The sequence below is a fragment of the Ipomoea nil genome, unplaced genomic scaffold (assembly GCF_001879475.1).
Source record: "Ipomoea nil cultivar Tokyo-kokei standard unplaced genomic scaffold, Asagao_1.1 scaffold2848, whole genome shotgun sequence".
In the NCBI taxonomy this organism is placed as follows: Eukaryota; Viridiplantae; Streptophyta; class Magnoliopsida; order Solanales; family Convolvulaceae; genus Ipomoea; species Ipomoea nil.
In genome coordinates, this window is record NW_017619276.1 from 1,459,761 (window position 1) to 1,477,928 (window position 18,168).

The 18,168-nt window shown below is 36.6% G+C and overlaps 3 protein-coding genes across 5 annotated transcripts; all 3 read right to left on the bottom strand.

The window, feature by feature from the left end:
• Window positions 1-6,169: 6,169 nt before the first annotated feature.
• On the bottom strand, window positions 6,170-16,342 carry LOC109160468. 3 transcript variants are annotated; one of them, XM_019308755.1, is made up of 15 exons: window positions 16,133-16,342; window positions 15,968-16,034; window positions 15,070-15,159; window positions 13,207-13,286; window positions 9,207-9,471; window positions 8,902-9,108; window positions 8,547-8,804; window positions 8,013-8,450; window positions 7,674-7,934; window positions 7,296-7,588; window positions 7,018-7,191; window positions 6,823-6,930; window positions 6,675-6,735; window positions 6,482-6,580; window positions 6,170-6,392 (listed from the first exon to the last, which is right to left on the bottom strand). In XM_019308755.1, the coding sequence occupies exons 8-15, from the start codon at window positions 8,244-8,246 to the stop codon at window positions 6,303-6,305; spliced, it is 1,320 nt and encodes a 439-aa protein (XP_019164300.1). In that variant the 5' UTR covers window positions 8,247-8,450; window positions 8,547-8,804; window positions 8,902-9,108; window positions 9,207-9,471; window positions 13,207-13,286; window positions 15,070-15,159; window positions 15,968-16,034; window positions 16,133-16,342; the 3' UTR covers window positions 6,170-6,302. The 3 variants fall into 3 exon arrangements, with proteins under 3 accessions (XP_019164300.1, XP_019164301.1, XP_019164302.1); XM_019308756.1 differs by lacking the exon at window positions 15,968-16,034; XM_019308757.1 differs by lacking the exon at window positions 7,296-7,588 and having other exon boundaries at window positions 7,018-7,127.
• Window positions 9,580-11,205, bottom strand: LOC109160505. Its single transcript, XM_019308792.1, has one exon. It carries the CDS (start codon window positions 11,203-11,205, stop codon window positions 9,580-9,582), a length of 1,626 nt encoding a protein of 541 aa, XP_019164337.1.
• On the bottom strand, window positions 11,340-12,689 carry LOC109160506. Its single transcript, XM_019308794.1, has one exon. It carries the CDS (start codon window positions 12,687-12,689, stop codon window positions 11,340-11,342), a length of 1,350 nt encoding a protein of 449 aa, XP_019164339.1.
• Window positions 16,343-18,168: the final 1,826 nt, after the last annotated feature.

The following is an 18,168-nucleotide window of genomic DNA, read 5'->3' on the forward strand; positions in this document are numbered from 1 at the left end:
GATTCCATGGGTAATCTTGATGATCTTGATGATGAAAAGAGGTTCTTGATGATTATATGGTATCCTTGATGATTATATGATGTTCTTGATAATTATATAATGTTCTTGATGTTTATGTGGTATTCCTACCGAATCTTGATATTAGAAGATTAATTGTGTCCTCGTTGATTTAAAAGTAATTAGAACCCTAGGTTGTATCGTGAAACTCGTGCGGTACTATTCTTGGTGTATTGGGTGGGAATTCGCATGTTTGGGTGTTGATTATGTTTAGAAAAGCATGATAGGTTATGTGCCGTATGTTTCTTGCTTTTGGATCCGTTAATTGTCTACGTGTTGTTGTCAATTGCGTTTGAAAGTGTCTAAGCATGGTTTCGGGTTCCACAATGGTTCCCGGGGCATTTTCTGTGATGAAAAGAGTCAGTGGGGGGCAGGTGGGGGTAGGGGACCCGCCACCTACCCGCGGCCAATGTTAACATCGCCGGCAGCGGGCAGCCGGCGGGCGGGCAGCTGCCCTCCGGGCACCCGCTGCCCAGAACCGGGTGACCCCTCACCCACCGGCTACCCGCTGGATTTTACCCCACCTTGGGATTTTGGCTTCCCCGTTTGATGTTCCCCTGATCCCCGTGACGTCCCAACGGACTCCCTCTATCGTGCGTATGTCTAGTCGATGTTTCGGGTACCGTTCGTAGGATAAATAAGTCTTATATATTGCATGCTAGCTGAATTGGTATCCCGATGGCCTAGGTGAAAGAAGTATGAACCCCTTAGGATTATTCTTAGCATGTGAAGGATCACGCATAGGTTTCGTTATACGATTTCTCCCCCTTCCCAATGTGTTAATGTGGGCTGCATGTGCTTGCGATGTGATTGTCAGGGCTGCATGTGCTTGCTATGTGTTAGCACGATGGACGGAGTCATAGCAAGCACATGCAGCCCACATTAACACATTGGGAAGGGGGAGAAATCGTATAACGAAACCTATGCGCGATCCTTCACATGCTAAGAATAATCCTAAGGGGTTCATACTTCTTTCACCTAGGCCATCGGGATACCAATTCAACTAGCATGTAATATATAAGACTCGTTTATCCTACGAACGGTACCCGAAACATCAAACCAGACATAGGCACGATAGTCGGAGTCCGTTGGGACACCACGGGGGTCGGGGGAACATCAAACGGGGAATCCGGGATCCCGAGCTGGGATTATTTCCAGCGGGTAGCCGGTGGGTGAAGGGTCACCCGCCGGCGACAAGTCTCCGGGCAACGGGTGCCCGGCGGGCAGTCGCCTGCCCGCCGGCTGCCCGCTGCCGGCGACGTCAATTATGGCCGCGGGTAGGTGGCGGGTCCCTTACCCCCACCTACCCCCCACTGACTCTCTTTCAGAATAAACGCCCCAGGATCCATTGTGGAACCCGAAACCATGCTTAGACACTTTTAAACGCAATTGATGACAGCACGTAGACAATTAACGGATCAAAAGCGAGAAACGTACGGCACGTACCCTATCATGCTTCCTAAATACAATTAACGCCCAAACATGCGAATTCCCACCCAATATATCAAGAATAACACCACACGAGTTTCACGATACATCCTAGGGCTCTAATTATATTTAACTCATCAAGAACGTAATTCATCCTATAACATCAAGAACCAATACAATTCATCAAGAATATCACATAATCATTAAGAATCCGAATTCCTCAAGAATATCACACAATCATCAAGAAACCCTTATCATCATCAAGATTATCAAGATAAAACCATATCACCAATTATCAAGATCACATCATCAATATCATAAACAATTCATCAAGACACAAGAATATAGGAGGGATGCCTAAGATGGAGATCATAGCTAAGAAAATAGGTTTTGTTGAGACATGGGTTACCTCTTAGCCTTAATTAATTTCCTTGGCTATGAAGGGTCTTTCTCTAAGTCTTTCTTCTTTCTTGATTCCTCCTAGGGGAATTCTTAGAACTCCTTGTGTGGTGAGAGATTATTGTGGTGGGGTTTCTAGGTGCCTCCTATGTCCCCTATTTATATATCTAAGAGTCCTAATTAGGGCCCAATACTATAGGCTTGCTAACTCTATTCCTTTTAGGACTAGGGGTTGGGTTTAGAGGTGAGGGCCCACGGACTATGGTGGGCCTTTTCCTAATTAATTATTGTAATTTAATTCTTTCTTTGGATAATTGGTTAAATGATTAATTGGTTTTAGGGGTCGAAACACGGGGTGTTACAGTTGATTTCCCTTGTTCTCTTTAAGAGTGAAACAGAGTCTTTGCAGTTGACTTCTCTCTATGACTTTTGAATTGATATATACTGTATTCTGTTTCGAAAATGGTTTTGTTTTATACTATACATGTATGCTACTTAATGCGTATTGATGGGTTACCAGCAATATTCGTTGACCGGGCGTCGTCCCCTTTCTTTATGTTGCTTTACAGGTCCTGAGTAGATATGGCGAGTGCGCTAGCTGTTGGTTGTAGTGTAGCTCCCTTGAACTTTGTAGATAGTGTTTTGGGTCTTTGTGCCATGGTAGTTGAACAAGATAGATTGTTAGTTTTAGACTTGCCTGTGCATCCACGTTGAGGTGGATGTGGCATAACACTTCCTTGTTTTCTCCGTTTTAATCTAAGACTTTCGCTATTAATTAAGTTTTATATTACCTGTTAGTTACCTTGCCTTACGTAATTAAGTTTTTAAAATGTCGTGAAAATCGGGGATGTTACACGACCAACCCGCCAAACCAGACCGACCTGAACCCGACACGAATAGGTGGTTTGAAACCCGAACCCGAAATGCCAAATCCGATCTGTTGCATTGGAAGATGTGGTTTAATGAAGTCGGGTAAGGGGGGTATAATTTCCACCCGAACCCGTCCGATTATCCGATTTATGGTAAGGGTTGGTATACCCTATGTAATATGACGTCGTGTAGGAGTAGTATATATTATGCGTTGAAGGGCTGAAGGCTGAAACGATAGGTCATTTGCGCAGCTCTTCCCTTCTAGCTTCTTCCAGAGAACTCTCTCGTTCTCTGACTTCTCTCTTCTCTCTACTCTGAAAACCTAGTTCTCTCACAGAGTCACAGTCATTTCTCCAGTTCTCTGAGTTCTCTCATTCTCTCTTGAGTCTCTTCTAGTCTTCTGCCCTTCTCTCAATCTCTAAAAGTGTGAGTCTCCGGTGGAAGCTATTATTCTTCGGTGGAAGCCCCATTCCTTTTCGGTAACCCTTGACCTCTAACTGGTGCGGTACTGCAGTGGGTTGCATATTGCTGGCTAGGAATCGAAGCCCTTTGTTCTCGGGGGTTTAATTTGGAGAAATAAAGTAATCTCTAAACCCTAATTTATAGATTATTACATTATAGTCTTATATATTGTGATTTGTGTGGACTATGATAATGTGATCTGTTGAGAAGTTCCAGATTGCATGTCACTTGTCCCTAATTTGTGATACTTTGATTAGGGTTTCTGTGATTGTGATTTGTGTGGATTGTGATAATGTGATCTGTTGAGAAGTTCCAGATTGCATGTCACTTGTCCCTAATTTGTGATACTTTGATTAGGGTTTCTATGATTGTGATTTGTGTGGACTACATGTGATAATGTGATCTGGTGAGAAGTTCCAGATTGCATATCACTTGTCTCTAATTTCTGATACTTTGATTAGGGTTTATGTGATTGTGATTTGTGTGGACTGTGATAATGTGATCTGTTGAGAAGTTCCAGATTGCATGTCACTTGTCCCTAATTTGTGATACTTTGATTAGGATTTCTGTGATTGTGATTTGTGTGGACTGTGATAATGTGATATGTTGAGAAGTTCCAGATTGCAAGTCACTTGTCCCTAATTTTTGATACTTTAATTAGGGTTTCTGTGATTGTGATTTGTGTGACTGTGATAATGTGATCTGTTGAGAAGTTCGAGATTGCATGTCACTCATCCCTAATTTGTGATACTTTGATTAGGATTTCTGTGATTGTGATTTGTGTGGATTGTGATAATGTGATCTGTTGAGAAGTTCCAAATTGTATGTCACTTGTCCCTAATTTGGGATACTTTGATTAGGGTTTCTGTGATTGTGATTTGTGTGGACTGTGATAATGTGATCTGATTATGGTTTCTATGATTGTGATTTGTGTGGACTGTGATAATGTGATCTGTTGAGAAGTTCCAGATTGCATATCACTTGTCCCTAATTTGCGATACTTTGATTATGGTTTTTGTGATTGTGATTTGTGTGGACTGTGATAATGTGATCTATTGAGAAGTTATAGATTGCATGTCACGTGTCCCTAATTTGTCCCTAATTTGTGATTTGTGTGGACTGTGAGTTTGTGATAATGTGAATCTGTTGCTGGAAGCCCTATCTCCTATGGCCTTGTGCCCCTGTGTGAAATTCATATAAATGATGAGCATTATAAATTTATAATTTATAAGTCTGAATCTGTTGAGATATTTTAGTCTTCCAGATTGCATGTCATTCACTTACTTGTCCCTTAAAGGAGTTAAAACCTTAAAGGCTTAAAGGGTTAATTAATTGCCCCTAATCTGGTGGAAGCCCTAGCCCCTGTGTGGAATCCATATAAATGATGAGCATTATAAAGTAGCATACATCTACTTAGCTTGAATACCTGACTATGGATTTCTTTTTAAATTGTAAGTTGTAAGTGTGAAACTGTGCAAGTATTAAGTTTATAGATATGTGACCCTTAAATCATTTATGTGCAATTCTGCATACATAATGAAATGTGCAATTAACTGAATTCAGCATATTTACGTAGTTATATGAATATGCGGTAATGTGCATGCTTGATGCCTTTGTCCATAATTGTTGATGATCTTCCATTAGTGATTTCCCACTGATACTTTTCCTTTTTAGATGGAAAGTATTAATGGTCTATTTGGAAGTCAACCTGAGGCGGAAGCCACAGTTGTAGAGACAAATCCATCTCAGTCTCAGCAGCCTTTGCCTCCACCTATTCCAAAGAAAAGGAAAGAGGTTGAGACCATATCTCTTGTATGGGATCACTTTGAATGATCAAAGACAATGAGGGCAATGTGACCAAGGCAAAATATTTATACTGTGCTAGGCAGTTTTCATGTGAGTCCAAGAAACATGGGACTTCTTCTCTCAGAAATCATATTTTAAACTGCCTTAAAAATCCTTACTCTAACGATACAAAGCAGTCCTTGCTTACTTTCCAACCTGCATCTTCTTCTGCTAGAACTGAAAGTAGTGAAGGAACTGAAGGGGTGTTAGGTACTTGGGTGTTTGATCAAGACTTGATAAGGAAAGCCTTAGCTGAGATGATTATTTTGGATGAATTGCCTTTTAGGATTGTTGAGGGACAAGGGTTTAGAAAGTTTGTGTTAGTTTGCTGTCCTAGGTTTAAAATTCCTTCAAGATGGACTATCAGTAGGGACATTTTCAAGATATTTTCTGATGAGATGGTGAACTTGAAAAAGTCCTTTAGGACTAGTAGTCAGAGGGTCAGTATCACAACTGATACATGGACCTCAGTCCAGATAATAAACTACATGTTCATAACTGCACATTTCATTGACAGTGAGTGGAAGCTCCAAAAGAAAATCATTTAATTTGTTCCTATCTATTCCCACAAGGGGGAAAGTATTGCAAAGGCTTTAGAAAGTCGTCTTTTGGACTAGGGTCTAAACACTAGTACAGATCTGATCATTTGCTACTGTTGTAAATGACATTTAGCTACTGTTATACAACAGTCGCAGATACGAGCGTCACAAAAAGCCTCGGACATTACGCGACTGTTGTGAAACAGTCGCGAATTGGGTACTAATTCGCGACTGTTCTTGATGTCAAACAGTCGCGGATTGTATTTTTATTTATTTTTTATTTTCTTTATTCAGTGGTCTTCCGCGACTGTTTTAACATAGAAACAGTCGCGGAATAATTTTTTTTTTAAATTATTTAATTTATTTTTGTTAAATTCACTATTTTTTTTTTTATAATTCTTGTACCTGTTACAGTTTAAGTCCTACACAACACAATTTATCTATCAATGCACTACTTTATATCACCACACTTTAATATCATTTTTTTTTTGAAAGTCACACTTTAATATCATAGAAACACTACAATACTTTTAACACAAAACAATCATCAATACTTTAACAAAATGCACTTGAACACAATACTATCATCAAAACACAATACTACTTTATATCCTCGATTACACTTTAATATAATAATATCATCAAAACATGCACAAAACAATACTATCATCAAAACAAAACTATTTATCAATAAAACAAAAGTTACACGCACTCCGAAAAGAAGTATTTTGCCCATTGCTCCCGAATCTCATTTATGTCATTGATGGAGTACGGACTATCGCTTTCAAATGCCTACAAAAAAATTTAAGTAATCAAATTTATGTTAATTAATAAAATATAACTTAACTGTACTATACATAGTTGTATTTAAATTCACTTACCTTATCCAAATCATCAATAGATGAATATTTTGTCACGATATCAAACATGTATCGCATGACATAATATCCACACTCATAATCTCCAGGTTGTATCGGGCACTACAAAATTCATATATATATTATTAATTTAAGCAATTTATTGTAATTCATAATATCACACTAATTAAAACTTAAATTCAATTTCTATACATACTTTGCATGGCTTCCAATCGATGTTCTTAATTCGTCCATTCGTAGGAACAGAGCGAAATGCCCTATATTAATTATAAACATACATAAAAATTTATAAATAATATAATAGAAGTTAAAATACTTATATAAATAATAAGATATTTACTTACAAATTAATAGAAGCTTTAATTTCACCAATGTCGCGATCAGAAGGCAAGGGATCCAAGAAACATACGCTTTTTGAGCGCATGCAAATCACCAAAAGTAACCAATGTGATCTACATTTAAAAAACACACATACATATTAAAAATTTAATACCTAATACTTGAAATAATACTAATAAAGTAAAAGAACAATTTCATACTCTTGATGATATGGTGCTAAAATAAATTGTTTATCTTTGTTCTGCTCCATGACGTGGATGAAATATGATATAACATTGGTGGCATTCCGTTTAAGCATACTGTTGCAAATCTGAGTCGGACAAACATACCCGATTGACCTAACTTTAAACTTATTGCACAACCGATTAAGAAATCTGAAAATTAAGAAATAATTAATAAGAAATTTCAATAAATATAAAAAACATATATATAAAATTAATACAAGAATAATTTTATTTGTTTAAAAAAAAAAACTTACAATATAAACACTTGTATGATTGAGACGTCTAGCCAATTCATCAGCATCAAATCCTTTATATCTTTCATCATCACAAAAATAGAACTTGTGTTTCTATGATGAAAGATTTCTTCATTCAATCCCAACTCAATATAATCTTTATCAGATGGAAAGCTTTTCAATGCATTGACTAAATACTTGCAATTGTCCCCCAAGTGTTGTAAGACATCATCATCAACAAGGGGAGGTTGTGTACCAGTAGCGGATAGATCACCACTTTGGTCTGTTAGTTTCTTATTTTGTTTTGGCAAACTCTACAAGTATAAAATAATTGTAATTTTACTAACATTTTAAGCAACGAAAACTAACTTAATAATAACTAAATAAAAGAATGCATACCTCATCTAAAGTCACTAAATGCATAGGCCACTGTACAAAGTTACCAATGACATCTACTATAGTGACATACTGCTGATATGGCATAGGGAGATTAAATTGCTCTCGACCTTCAATCACGTCATCCACCCAAACTCTGACACAGTTATGAAACAATGGTTGACGATTCACCAAAGTCTCATCTGTAGTTGGGTGAGCCATACCCTTTGCAACAACAATTGATTTGCCATCGAGACAAACTGCTAGTGAACACCTTGTGGGAGTCTATTCATAAAAAACGTGTGTTAATCTTAATCTAACAAGAAATAATATTTTGATATAAGAAATAACTTTTGATATTACCTTAATTGTTGCAACTGGATATGTGTCAACTAAATGACAACTGCTACGAGTATGCGGTTGATCACAAAGCGGTGAATCACTTTGAGGAGTTCCAGCCAAGACCCCTTGTGAAAATAGATGTGTCCCCACCATGTTGTTCATCAGAAACTTGAGTTGCTGGTCCATGGTATCAATCCTGGGTTTCATCTGTGCTTCCACCTCTGTCATTATATCTTGCCTACATTTCTCTAACATTTGTTTGACAGCTTCTTCTGTATAAACCCCACGCGATGTGCTTTGTTTCCGATCTGGTCTACCAAACACTCCTTGGATGGTAGAGTAACTTCCAACTCCTCTTGCAGAACCTGGATGATCATCCTTTCCAAGAACTACTGACAATATGTCATGTTGTCATTTTGGCTCAAATGTCCCTTGATTAATTTCTTCACATTTTTCTACCTGTTCGAACAAATAAGAGAAGTCAAATATTAATATTTTTTATAAATATTATGTATTATTATGACATTTTTTTGAACAAAAAAATATAATACTTACAATTTTATGAAGCACTTCTTGTGTTTTTTCATTTGGAATAAAGTAACTTCCATCATCTGCTTTTTTTGTTCTTGCTCGTATCCAATCAAAGCTACGATCATTAGACATCAAAGATGAGCTAACTAACTCACACGAAGACTGTGAAGATAGAGGGTCTGATTTCATCCACTCTTGTCGTTTCCTCACATATCCACTAGAACCTAAGAAGTGTGGATGCTCATTTAACGCCTGCATTTCCCTTGCCTTTTGACTTTTTTCCTATGATTTCACTAACATGTTAATATTTATTTTTTTGTTGAATAACATAGTAATATTCATAAAGCACTTTACTTATAACTAAATGAGCTAAATTTACCTTAAACTCTTTACTTTGCCGATTTGCTACAAACCTCGCCCATTGTTCATCACTCAAGAACGAATAAAGTTGTGTAGGAGAAGTATACTTTTTGTGCTTCTTGTGAACATAATCACGTAACAATCTACTCTTAAAGTCTTTCCATCTCCCCGATGCAATTTTCAAAACCACTGACTTCTTTGACTCATCTTGAATACCAAACCGCCCCTGAATAATAACATGCACATTATATATATATATATATATATATATATATATATATATATATATATATATCAATATTAATATAAAGTTATTGAATATACCTTAACATCTTCCCAAATGATATCTTTAAGCCTTTGTTCTACTTGACGCCAAGTTTTGATATTGATATCAACACGAGTACGAACCAAACTCCCAATGTATGAAACAAAGTTCGAGCCATTTTCCCCGCCTATCCTACCAGACTCATCAATCTGAACTGAAAGTTCTTCAGGCTTCTTTTTTTTCAATTTGTTGCATGTTGTAGGCCCTCTTTTTTTACGTTCAGTATTTAAAGTAGATTGATCGGTCATGATTATTTATATATACCTGCACAAACAAAAAAATTGTTAGTAAACATGCTAAATTGCATTTTAACCCGAGTAAAATACCCCTAAAATAAATTATTTAACAATTTATAGACCTAACTATAAAACATTATGATGTCCGATTGTCAACCCACAATCCTTCTTCATGGTCGCTACGCATATAACTTATTTCAAAGTTATCTTCTTCTAAAGGTAAAGACTGAACACCAATAGAGAAGGGAGGAGTTTCATCAAAATGATCATACTCTTCTTCATCCACAACATCACCAACACCAACAATAGATTTTTTGCCTTGTAACACAATTGACCATTTATTATCAATAGGATCAGAAACATAAAACACTTGTTTTGCTTGAGATGCAAGTATGAATGGTTCATCATGATAACCCAATCGTTCAAAATCAACCAAAGTAAAACCCAATTCATCTATCCGAACGCCTCTTCTATTATCAACCCAACTACATCGGAATAGAGGAATTTTAAAGACTTTGTAATCAAGTTCCCAAATTTCTTCAATCACACCATAATAAGACATAGCAGCATCAATCGATTTAGTATCTTTAGCACTTGAATAATCTTTTGATAATGCTACTTGTGTAACCCCACTATTTTGCACCACACTCTTTTCATCTTGTCGTTTGGTGTAAAATGTATATCCATTTATGTCATAAGCTTCATAACAGCTCACAAGAAAATCAGGTCCATATGCTAACCATTTGATGGTTTCACTGACATTATTTGGCACTTGAGATAACTCTTTCATCACCGTATCTTTAAACCATGTGATGAATGTGCGATTGTGTTCAATTGCCACCCATCTTTCACCTTTTAAAGGATTTTGTTGTCTTATAAGAGACATGTGTTGGTCTAAGTATGGATGGACCTCAGAAAGGTGTTGCAATACGAGATGGTGTGCCTTATCTCGCAACTGCAAAGGTGGAGAAAATGATTTGTACCCAATAGTACCTTTCCCGGTGAGTCTTCCTTCATGACGAGATCTGGGAACACCAATAGACTCAACATTAGCTAAATAGTCAGTACAAAAATCAATGACTTCTTCAGCACCATAACCTTCAATTATACTCCCTTCAAGTCGATACCGGTTTCTCACATATCCTTTCAATATTCCCATATATCTTTCAAACGGATACATGTACCTCATAAAAACCAGACCACACATCTTAATTTCCCTCACCAAATGAACAATCAAGTGGACCATAATATCAAAAAAAGATGGAGGAAAATACATTTCAAATTGACACAAAGTAACAACCACATCAGCTTGCAGATCATCTAACACATCCAGATCAATAACTTTACTGCAAATAGCATTGAAAAAGAAACAAAGTTTTGTAATAGCATGTCTAACATGTTTCGGTAAGATGTTTCGAATTGCAATAGGTAACATGTGCTGCATTAATACATGACAGTCATGAGACTTCATGCCAACCAACTTAAGGTCCTTCATCGACACAAGTTTCTTAATATTCGACGAATAACCAGAAGGAACCTTGACACCATTTAAATAGGCACAAAAACTTGTTTTCTCTTTTTTGGATAAAGTATGACAAGCTGGAGGTAAGTACGTTCGCTTTCCTGACTCTTGTGGTGCTAGCTTATCCCGTATTCCCATTTCAATCATATCCTTTCTAGCCTTAACACCATCTTTCGTCTTCCCTTGAATGTTCAACAGTGTCCCAATAATGCTGTCACAAACATTTTTCTCGACATGCATAACATCAAGACAATGTCTAACTGATAAATGCTTCCAAATAAGGTAGATCCCAAAATATAGACCTCTTCTTCCAAGGAGTCTTTTGAGAAGTCTTACAAGTCTTACCAAAATTAGCATCAACATTCTTAACACTTTCATATATTGCATGTCCAGAATAAAGGCAAACGAGCTACTTTAGTCTCAGATTTTCCATTAAAAGCCTTTTTCTTCTTCCGATAAGGATGATCAGTAGGGAGAAATGTCCTGTGGCTCATGAACACATTCTTTCTACTGTTACTCAACCATAGACTGGGAGTTTCATCTTTGCAAATTGGACATGCCTTAGCTCCTTTAGTAGTATAACCCGATAGGTTACCATATGCTGGGAAATCATTTATTGTGCAAAAGATCATTGCACGTAAAGTAAAGCTGCTTCGACTATAAGCATCATACACCGGCACACCTTCATTCCACAGCATCTTTAAATCCTCAATAAGCGGTGCTAGATATACATCAATGTCATTTCCTGGTTGTTTAGACCCTGATATCAACAACGACAACATGATATATTTTCTTTTCATGCACAACCAAGGTGGAAGATTGTAAACTACTAAAAGAACAGGCCAAGTACTATGTCGACTGCTCATGTTACCATGAGGATTCATTCCATCAGTACACAGTCCAAGTCTAAGATTTCTATTTTCAGAACCGAAATCAGGCCACCTCCTATCAATATTCCTCCATTGCGGTGAATCAGCCGGATGTCTCAATTTTCCATCTTCTTTTCTCCCAATAGCATGCCATTGCAAATTTTTTGCCTCTCTTGGATTAGCAAACATGCGTTTAAATCTTGGTATTACAGGTAAATACCATAATACTTTGGCTGGGGGACCTTTCTTATTCTCACACGCATCTTTGTTTTTATAACGTGATGCTCCACACTTTGGACACACATTCAAGTCTTTGTAATCTTTCCTATACAAAATACAATCATTTGGACATGCATGTATCTTCTCAATGTCCATACTCAAAGGACACAACATTTTTTTTGCTTCGTAAGTTGAATTAGGAAGTTCATTGTCACCAGGAAGCATGTCTTTTAGTAGTTCTAATAATCCTGTGAAACTCTTACCACTCCATCCATTTTTTGCTTTTAAATTATATAATTTAAGCACACCAGATAACTTAGTAAATTTAGTACTTCCAGGGAACAAAGGTTTTTCAGCATTGTCAAACAAACTTTTAAATTCATGAGGCATTTCACTAAAATCTTCTTGTACATCACGCATCATTTCATCTATTCGGTCATTATCTTCATCATCCTCATCATTGCTAACATGAGATGCATTATTCTTCTTATTATCTTCCTGAGTTTGACAATTTGCTTGAGTTTCACTTTGTGCATGAGTTTCCTTACTTGCACTTGTACTAGGAAGTAAGCTTTCACCATGCCATATCCATCTTTTGTACCCTTCCTTAAAACCACGGCGAATCAAATGATCCATCACTTCTTCGGAACTACGATATCTTTTAAAATTATTATAATCGCAACACGGACAGACAATAAAGTCTTCCGCCTTTTTACTCCTATTTTCTTCAGCATATTGTATAAACTCTTGAACCCCTTGAATATATTTGAATGTAGTGCGTTTTTCATACATCCAACTCCGATCCATATCTGTAAATTCATAATATGCTACTCTAAGTACTATGGAGATATGGATACGCAATGATGGATGTAATTATAAACGATATTAGGTGATTTGAATTGAAATCAAATTACCTAATTCGTAATCAAAATACCTAATGTATCATCGAAGTATACATAACTCATAAGCAAATTCAATATATATACCTGACTAATAAAATACCTAATTTGTCAAGCTACCTAATTCATCAAAGAACCTAATTTGTAATTAAAGAACCTCATTAGTCTAGGGCAAGAGGGTAAGAATTAATAGGAAATAGACAAGAGACTAACAATATTTAGTCTAGGGCAAGAGGGTAAGAATTTAGACAAACCTTCTTCACTGCAGCATCAATATTTTTTTTCCATAGCCAATTGTAAATGTAACAAGATATCTTGGCTTGGTGATCAAGTCCTGCAGAACCATAATCATATCATTTACTAATAAAATAATGTTCCTTTGAAAACTTTTATAGAATGAAAGAGAATCATCTGCCAAAGCACAATGGACTAACTAAATGCATAATAGAAATGGATTGTCATGTACTTAATGCTGATTTTCTTTTTAATTATGTCATTTTTTTTTAAGTGGGGAACATTTATTCCATCATCATGTACTTAATTACTATTTTCTCTCAGATTTTCATTTTTCAAGTCCTATGGATCCAAATGAGCTCAAGACACTCCCAACTCCGAGTGTGTGCTATACTTGGAGCCTATCAAGACTCCCCCATCTTAGCGCAAGCCAGAATGGGCCCCTAAGGCTATAAACTACCTAAGAATTTCTTCTAGAGTAGCTTTTTGCCTCAAGATGCAAGATATGCACATAGCTAAAGCTTGGGAGCTCATAAAGCAAACAAATAATGATCTTCATCTTCAAGCTTCCACCTACCTGCAAAACAAATCAATGGCTTCATCTCTACACAAGTGTAGATCCACCAAACAATATCTGCACAGTGTTTAACTGCCAGTTCCCACATCAAGCTGATGCCCTCAGAGACTGCCCAGCTAGCAGCCCATCATTGGGCCAAGGGGAGCATAGATCTTAGCTAAATAGCCTCATAGATCCATCCTCCCATGTATACTCTAAATTTAATTATGTCATTTAACAATTATAAATTTCAATACCATACTGGATTATAACAACTCTGGTTATTGATTGCAATGACGTAAACCGAGTCACTAAAGTCTTGTCAAGAGCAACAGACTAAAATATTGCAGTCACTAAAGTCCGTACCGAGGCAGTGGTACAGACTAAACAACAACGATGACAGACAAAGAGTGTTGAAAAATGAAAACTCATTGAATTCACACCAACCCACAACTCTGATATTTGCAGTAAACACTGCTATCTCATAATCAATTAGCAAAGCTAAGCATCAATGTCTCCTAATCTTTTATTACACTTACCTACCATATATGCATGTATCCACCTTTTAAACTCTAATCTCTACCAACAACAACATTAAACATACTACTATACGAGGATGTATTATTTTTAAAATATTACATACTACACTGCACAGAAGATGACAGATGGTGATCATCATTCTTGTTGTCAAATTTAATAAAAACAAAACATGAAATAATTATCTGCTTGATCCCACAGCCAGTTCAGTGGGAGGAGGGAATTGAAACCCCCTTTTCACACCCAAAAGTTGCCCAACTTTGTGTGCCCAAATGCAAATGGTACGAGCCTGAGATCAGCTCAATCAAGAGGCTATAGTTCCCAACTTTATTTGTGTATGTAATAATAACAATGAATAAAGAAATCAAGAACCACAATGTGGTCCCTGGAATTGGTTTTTGTTTTGATTGGGAAATGGCAGGACTGCAATCAATAATGAAAAGGACTACTTTCATTTTTTACTGCTAAATGATATCTCTATGTTGATTCACAGGGTCGGATGATTTATACAATTTGGTGAGTTTGTCGTCTAACGAATGTTAATGGGGGAGGGACGATCCTTATACCAGTGCTTTTTCCAGTCCTTATACCATAAAATATTGCAATGCTTTATTTGCCCAGCTTGCAGAATTAAAAAGCCAGGACCATCAACGGATGCTAGAAAGGCATTGCCATGGCAAATGTCTACCCCTCCCCAAAAAATCATGGGGGCAAAAAAATCTGAAAATTAAAAAAAAATGGAAATAGCAGACAATTAACAAACAAGCAATTCCGGCAGAAGTTTACTCACCTCAGTTTCCAGTCAAAATAGCAAGTCGAAGTTAACGGGATCCTGAGAGACTCAACCGACTGCAAAGCACAGGGTTGGATGTTTTTCCAACTGAAATTTTCATATGACAATAAAATTATTTTAAAGTGAAATATGTTCCTACATAAGCTAATTGTGGGGATAAACAATACATATCATGCCAGTTCTGTCATAATAATTTAACCATGTCACTTTCTGGGCATATTTAATGTTATAGATTTATAGGCCAAAAGGGTTATGGTAAGGACTGCAAGAAAAAAGAATGGAGGACTGCAAGAAAAAAGAGTGGTGCAATGTACAGTTAATCCAACTGGATTTAAAGTTAGATATTACAAGAGACATGAATTTAACAGTTAATAAAAGCCCTGCCTTCACTAATTCTAAACTGCCATTTGTATTTTATTATACTCCTCAGCAAAGAAAAAAGATAGGTAATGAAAGGTCATTGAGAACTATTTTTTTTTTTTTCAATCAAATGCCTCAACATAAATCAAGACAAGTTTATTATCTACCACATTGAACTACAAGTCTACAACCAAGCACCTAGGAACTACTTTAAAACAATATGCTAAGCAAATATAAGAAACACATGCCACAAGTACGTAATCAAATTTCATTACATTGCAAGGACATGTCAACATAAACTCTTCACTTCCAAATCACATTTGTGTGCACAGAGATCAAATAAATTCATAAGTTTGATTGTGCATACAACTAAACATTTTAGTTAATAGTCCAAAAACAAACAGAAAAATGTCAATAATTATTACTCCGTAATGAAGTAAACTAGTCTATCTAAAGTAACTAATTGTATTAAAAACACCAGAGCTAGGAAATAAAATGTTCATTTCATTAAATTTAGTGAAGGAGAGGCAGAGACCTTAGTCATTTCTGATGATGAAAATGATCGGCATCAAGCTCCTTGACTGGGAGACTTGGTAACCCCGCTGCTTACGGTGAAAGAGAGGCAGAGTCCTTAGTCGTTTCTAAACCCTAAACCTAATAAAATTAAAATTAAAAATAAATAAATAAATGAAGAACAAACCTGTGATGGAGGCAGTGACGGTGGCTGTGGTGGGCGGAGACAGTGACGCTGGGTGTGGTGGGCGGAGGCAGTGACGGTAATGGTGGCTGTGGCGGGCAGATCGGAGGCAGTGACGAGCTGTGGAGATGGCTTTCGCGTCGGCTGCCGGAGGAAAGGGCGTTCGTCGTTCAGCGTAAATGTGGGAGCTTCGTTCTTCTTCGACGGGGCTTTCTCTTTCTTCCTTCGTTCGATTTGTTTGTTCGATAAGGAGTGGTGTAGCTAGGGTTTTAGATTGATATTTTGCTACAGTTTCTAGAAGTAACAGTGGCGAAATAAAAATGAATTGTAATTAATTATTTTTAAAATACATTCCGCCACCGTTTCCAAGGGAAACGGTAGAGTTTTATTTTTCTTTTCCGCCACTGTTTCAACTAGAAACGGTAGCGGAATCTTAAAGCGTTATTTTAATTTTTTAATCCGCATCCATTACAACTAAGAACAGTGGCGGATTATCTATCAATTATTACGAAATTGCCACCGCGAATTTTTTAATTAAGAATACACTACTGTTTTTTTAACAACAGTAGCTAAATGTCAGTCTCCTATGCCCTATTTTGTACTAGTGAAAATCAATTTTCAGTGTCACAGTTGATAATGCTTCCAGCAATGATACTGCCCTAGGATTCTTGAAGAAGAAGTTGGTGTCTTGGGGTTGTGATTCTGATTATGTTTCTGTTGGGAAACCTCAAGCATTATTGAAATCTCAGATTAAGAAACAAAGATTAGGTAGTGGTGATATGTCAATGAAAAGAACTGAGTTGGAGGTGTATTTGTCTGAGGTCATTGTGGATGGGGAGGATTCTTTTGACCTTCTAAGATGGTGGAAGTTGAATTCTGATAGGTTCCCTGTGTTTTCTAAAATGGCAAGGGATGTACTTGCTGTTCCAATCTCTACTGTTGCATCTGAATCCTCATTCAGTACCTGTGGCAGGGTACTAGATGCCTTTAGGAGTTCCCTAACTCCTAAGATTGTTGAGGCACTTGTGTGTGCACAGGATTGATTGAGGTTAACCAATCAACCAATCTCTGTTGATGAAAACATTGATGATGTTTAAAGGATTGAGAAAGGTAAATACTGAAAATTTACATTTTGTAACTTATAAGTTATAACTATAAAGTATAGACTATTACTTCTTTTAACTTACACTTGTATTTTTTTTTTTTTTTTTTTTTTGCTGAGTTGTGCAGCACATCCAGCGCTGGAGTTGGATCATTGCCTACAATACCTGTATGGTTATATACTTATATATTCAATTATTCATTCAATCATTCTGAATTTCTATTTAAACCATAAGTCCATAAATCATTTCTGTATTTATTTTGATATTTGCTGAATGATAAATATGTGATATGTCTGTATCATTGCATGTGTATCAATGTCCCTCAGTCCCTCATTCCTTGGCTGGGAACTGGAAAGTGTTCAATGGCTTGGTGACATTTTAAATGTTGCTGCCATTGCGCATTTGAGCTCAGGTATCACTGATTCAGTAATCCTTTTTTGTCTTTGACACCTGAATGATGAATGGTGTCTGGTAATGTATATGGCTTCACTTCTCTCCCTATCTCTCTTATTGTTAATTACTTAATCATCTTTGGCCCCTTATGCAATGATGATACTTCCACCATATTGTCATTCATGTTCAATTGTTTAAAGTTTAAATATTTTAAATCTTATAAAAGTTTTAATTTGTGTTATAACTTATCAGGAAGAGGAACATCCAAATATGTTATTATCATATTAGAGTATTTCAATATAGACATATAGTGGTATTCTTTTGTGGAGTTGTAAATGCTGAATGGCTGAATGCTGAGGCTTGGTGGCTTGGAGTTTGGACTTTGGACTTTGGAGGCTTGGAGCAATGGAGCTTGACAGCTTGTAGTGACTGAATTTCACTTTTGTATTTTTATATGCTTAATGCTTATTCTGTAAATTCAAGTCTGTTAGTTTGTACCAATTAATCAAGTATCATTTATCATTGTATGTTTTGAAGTTAGAA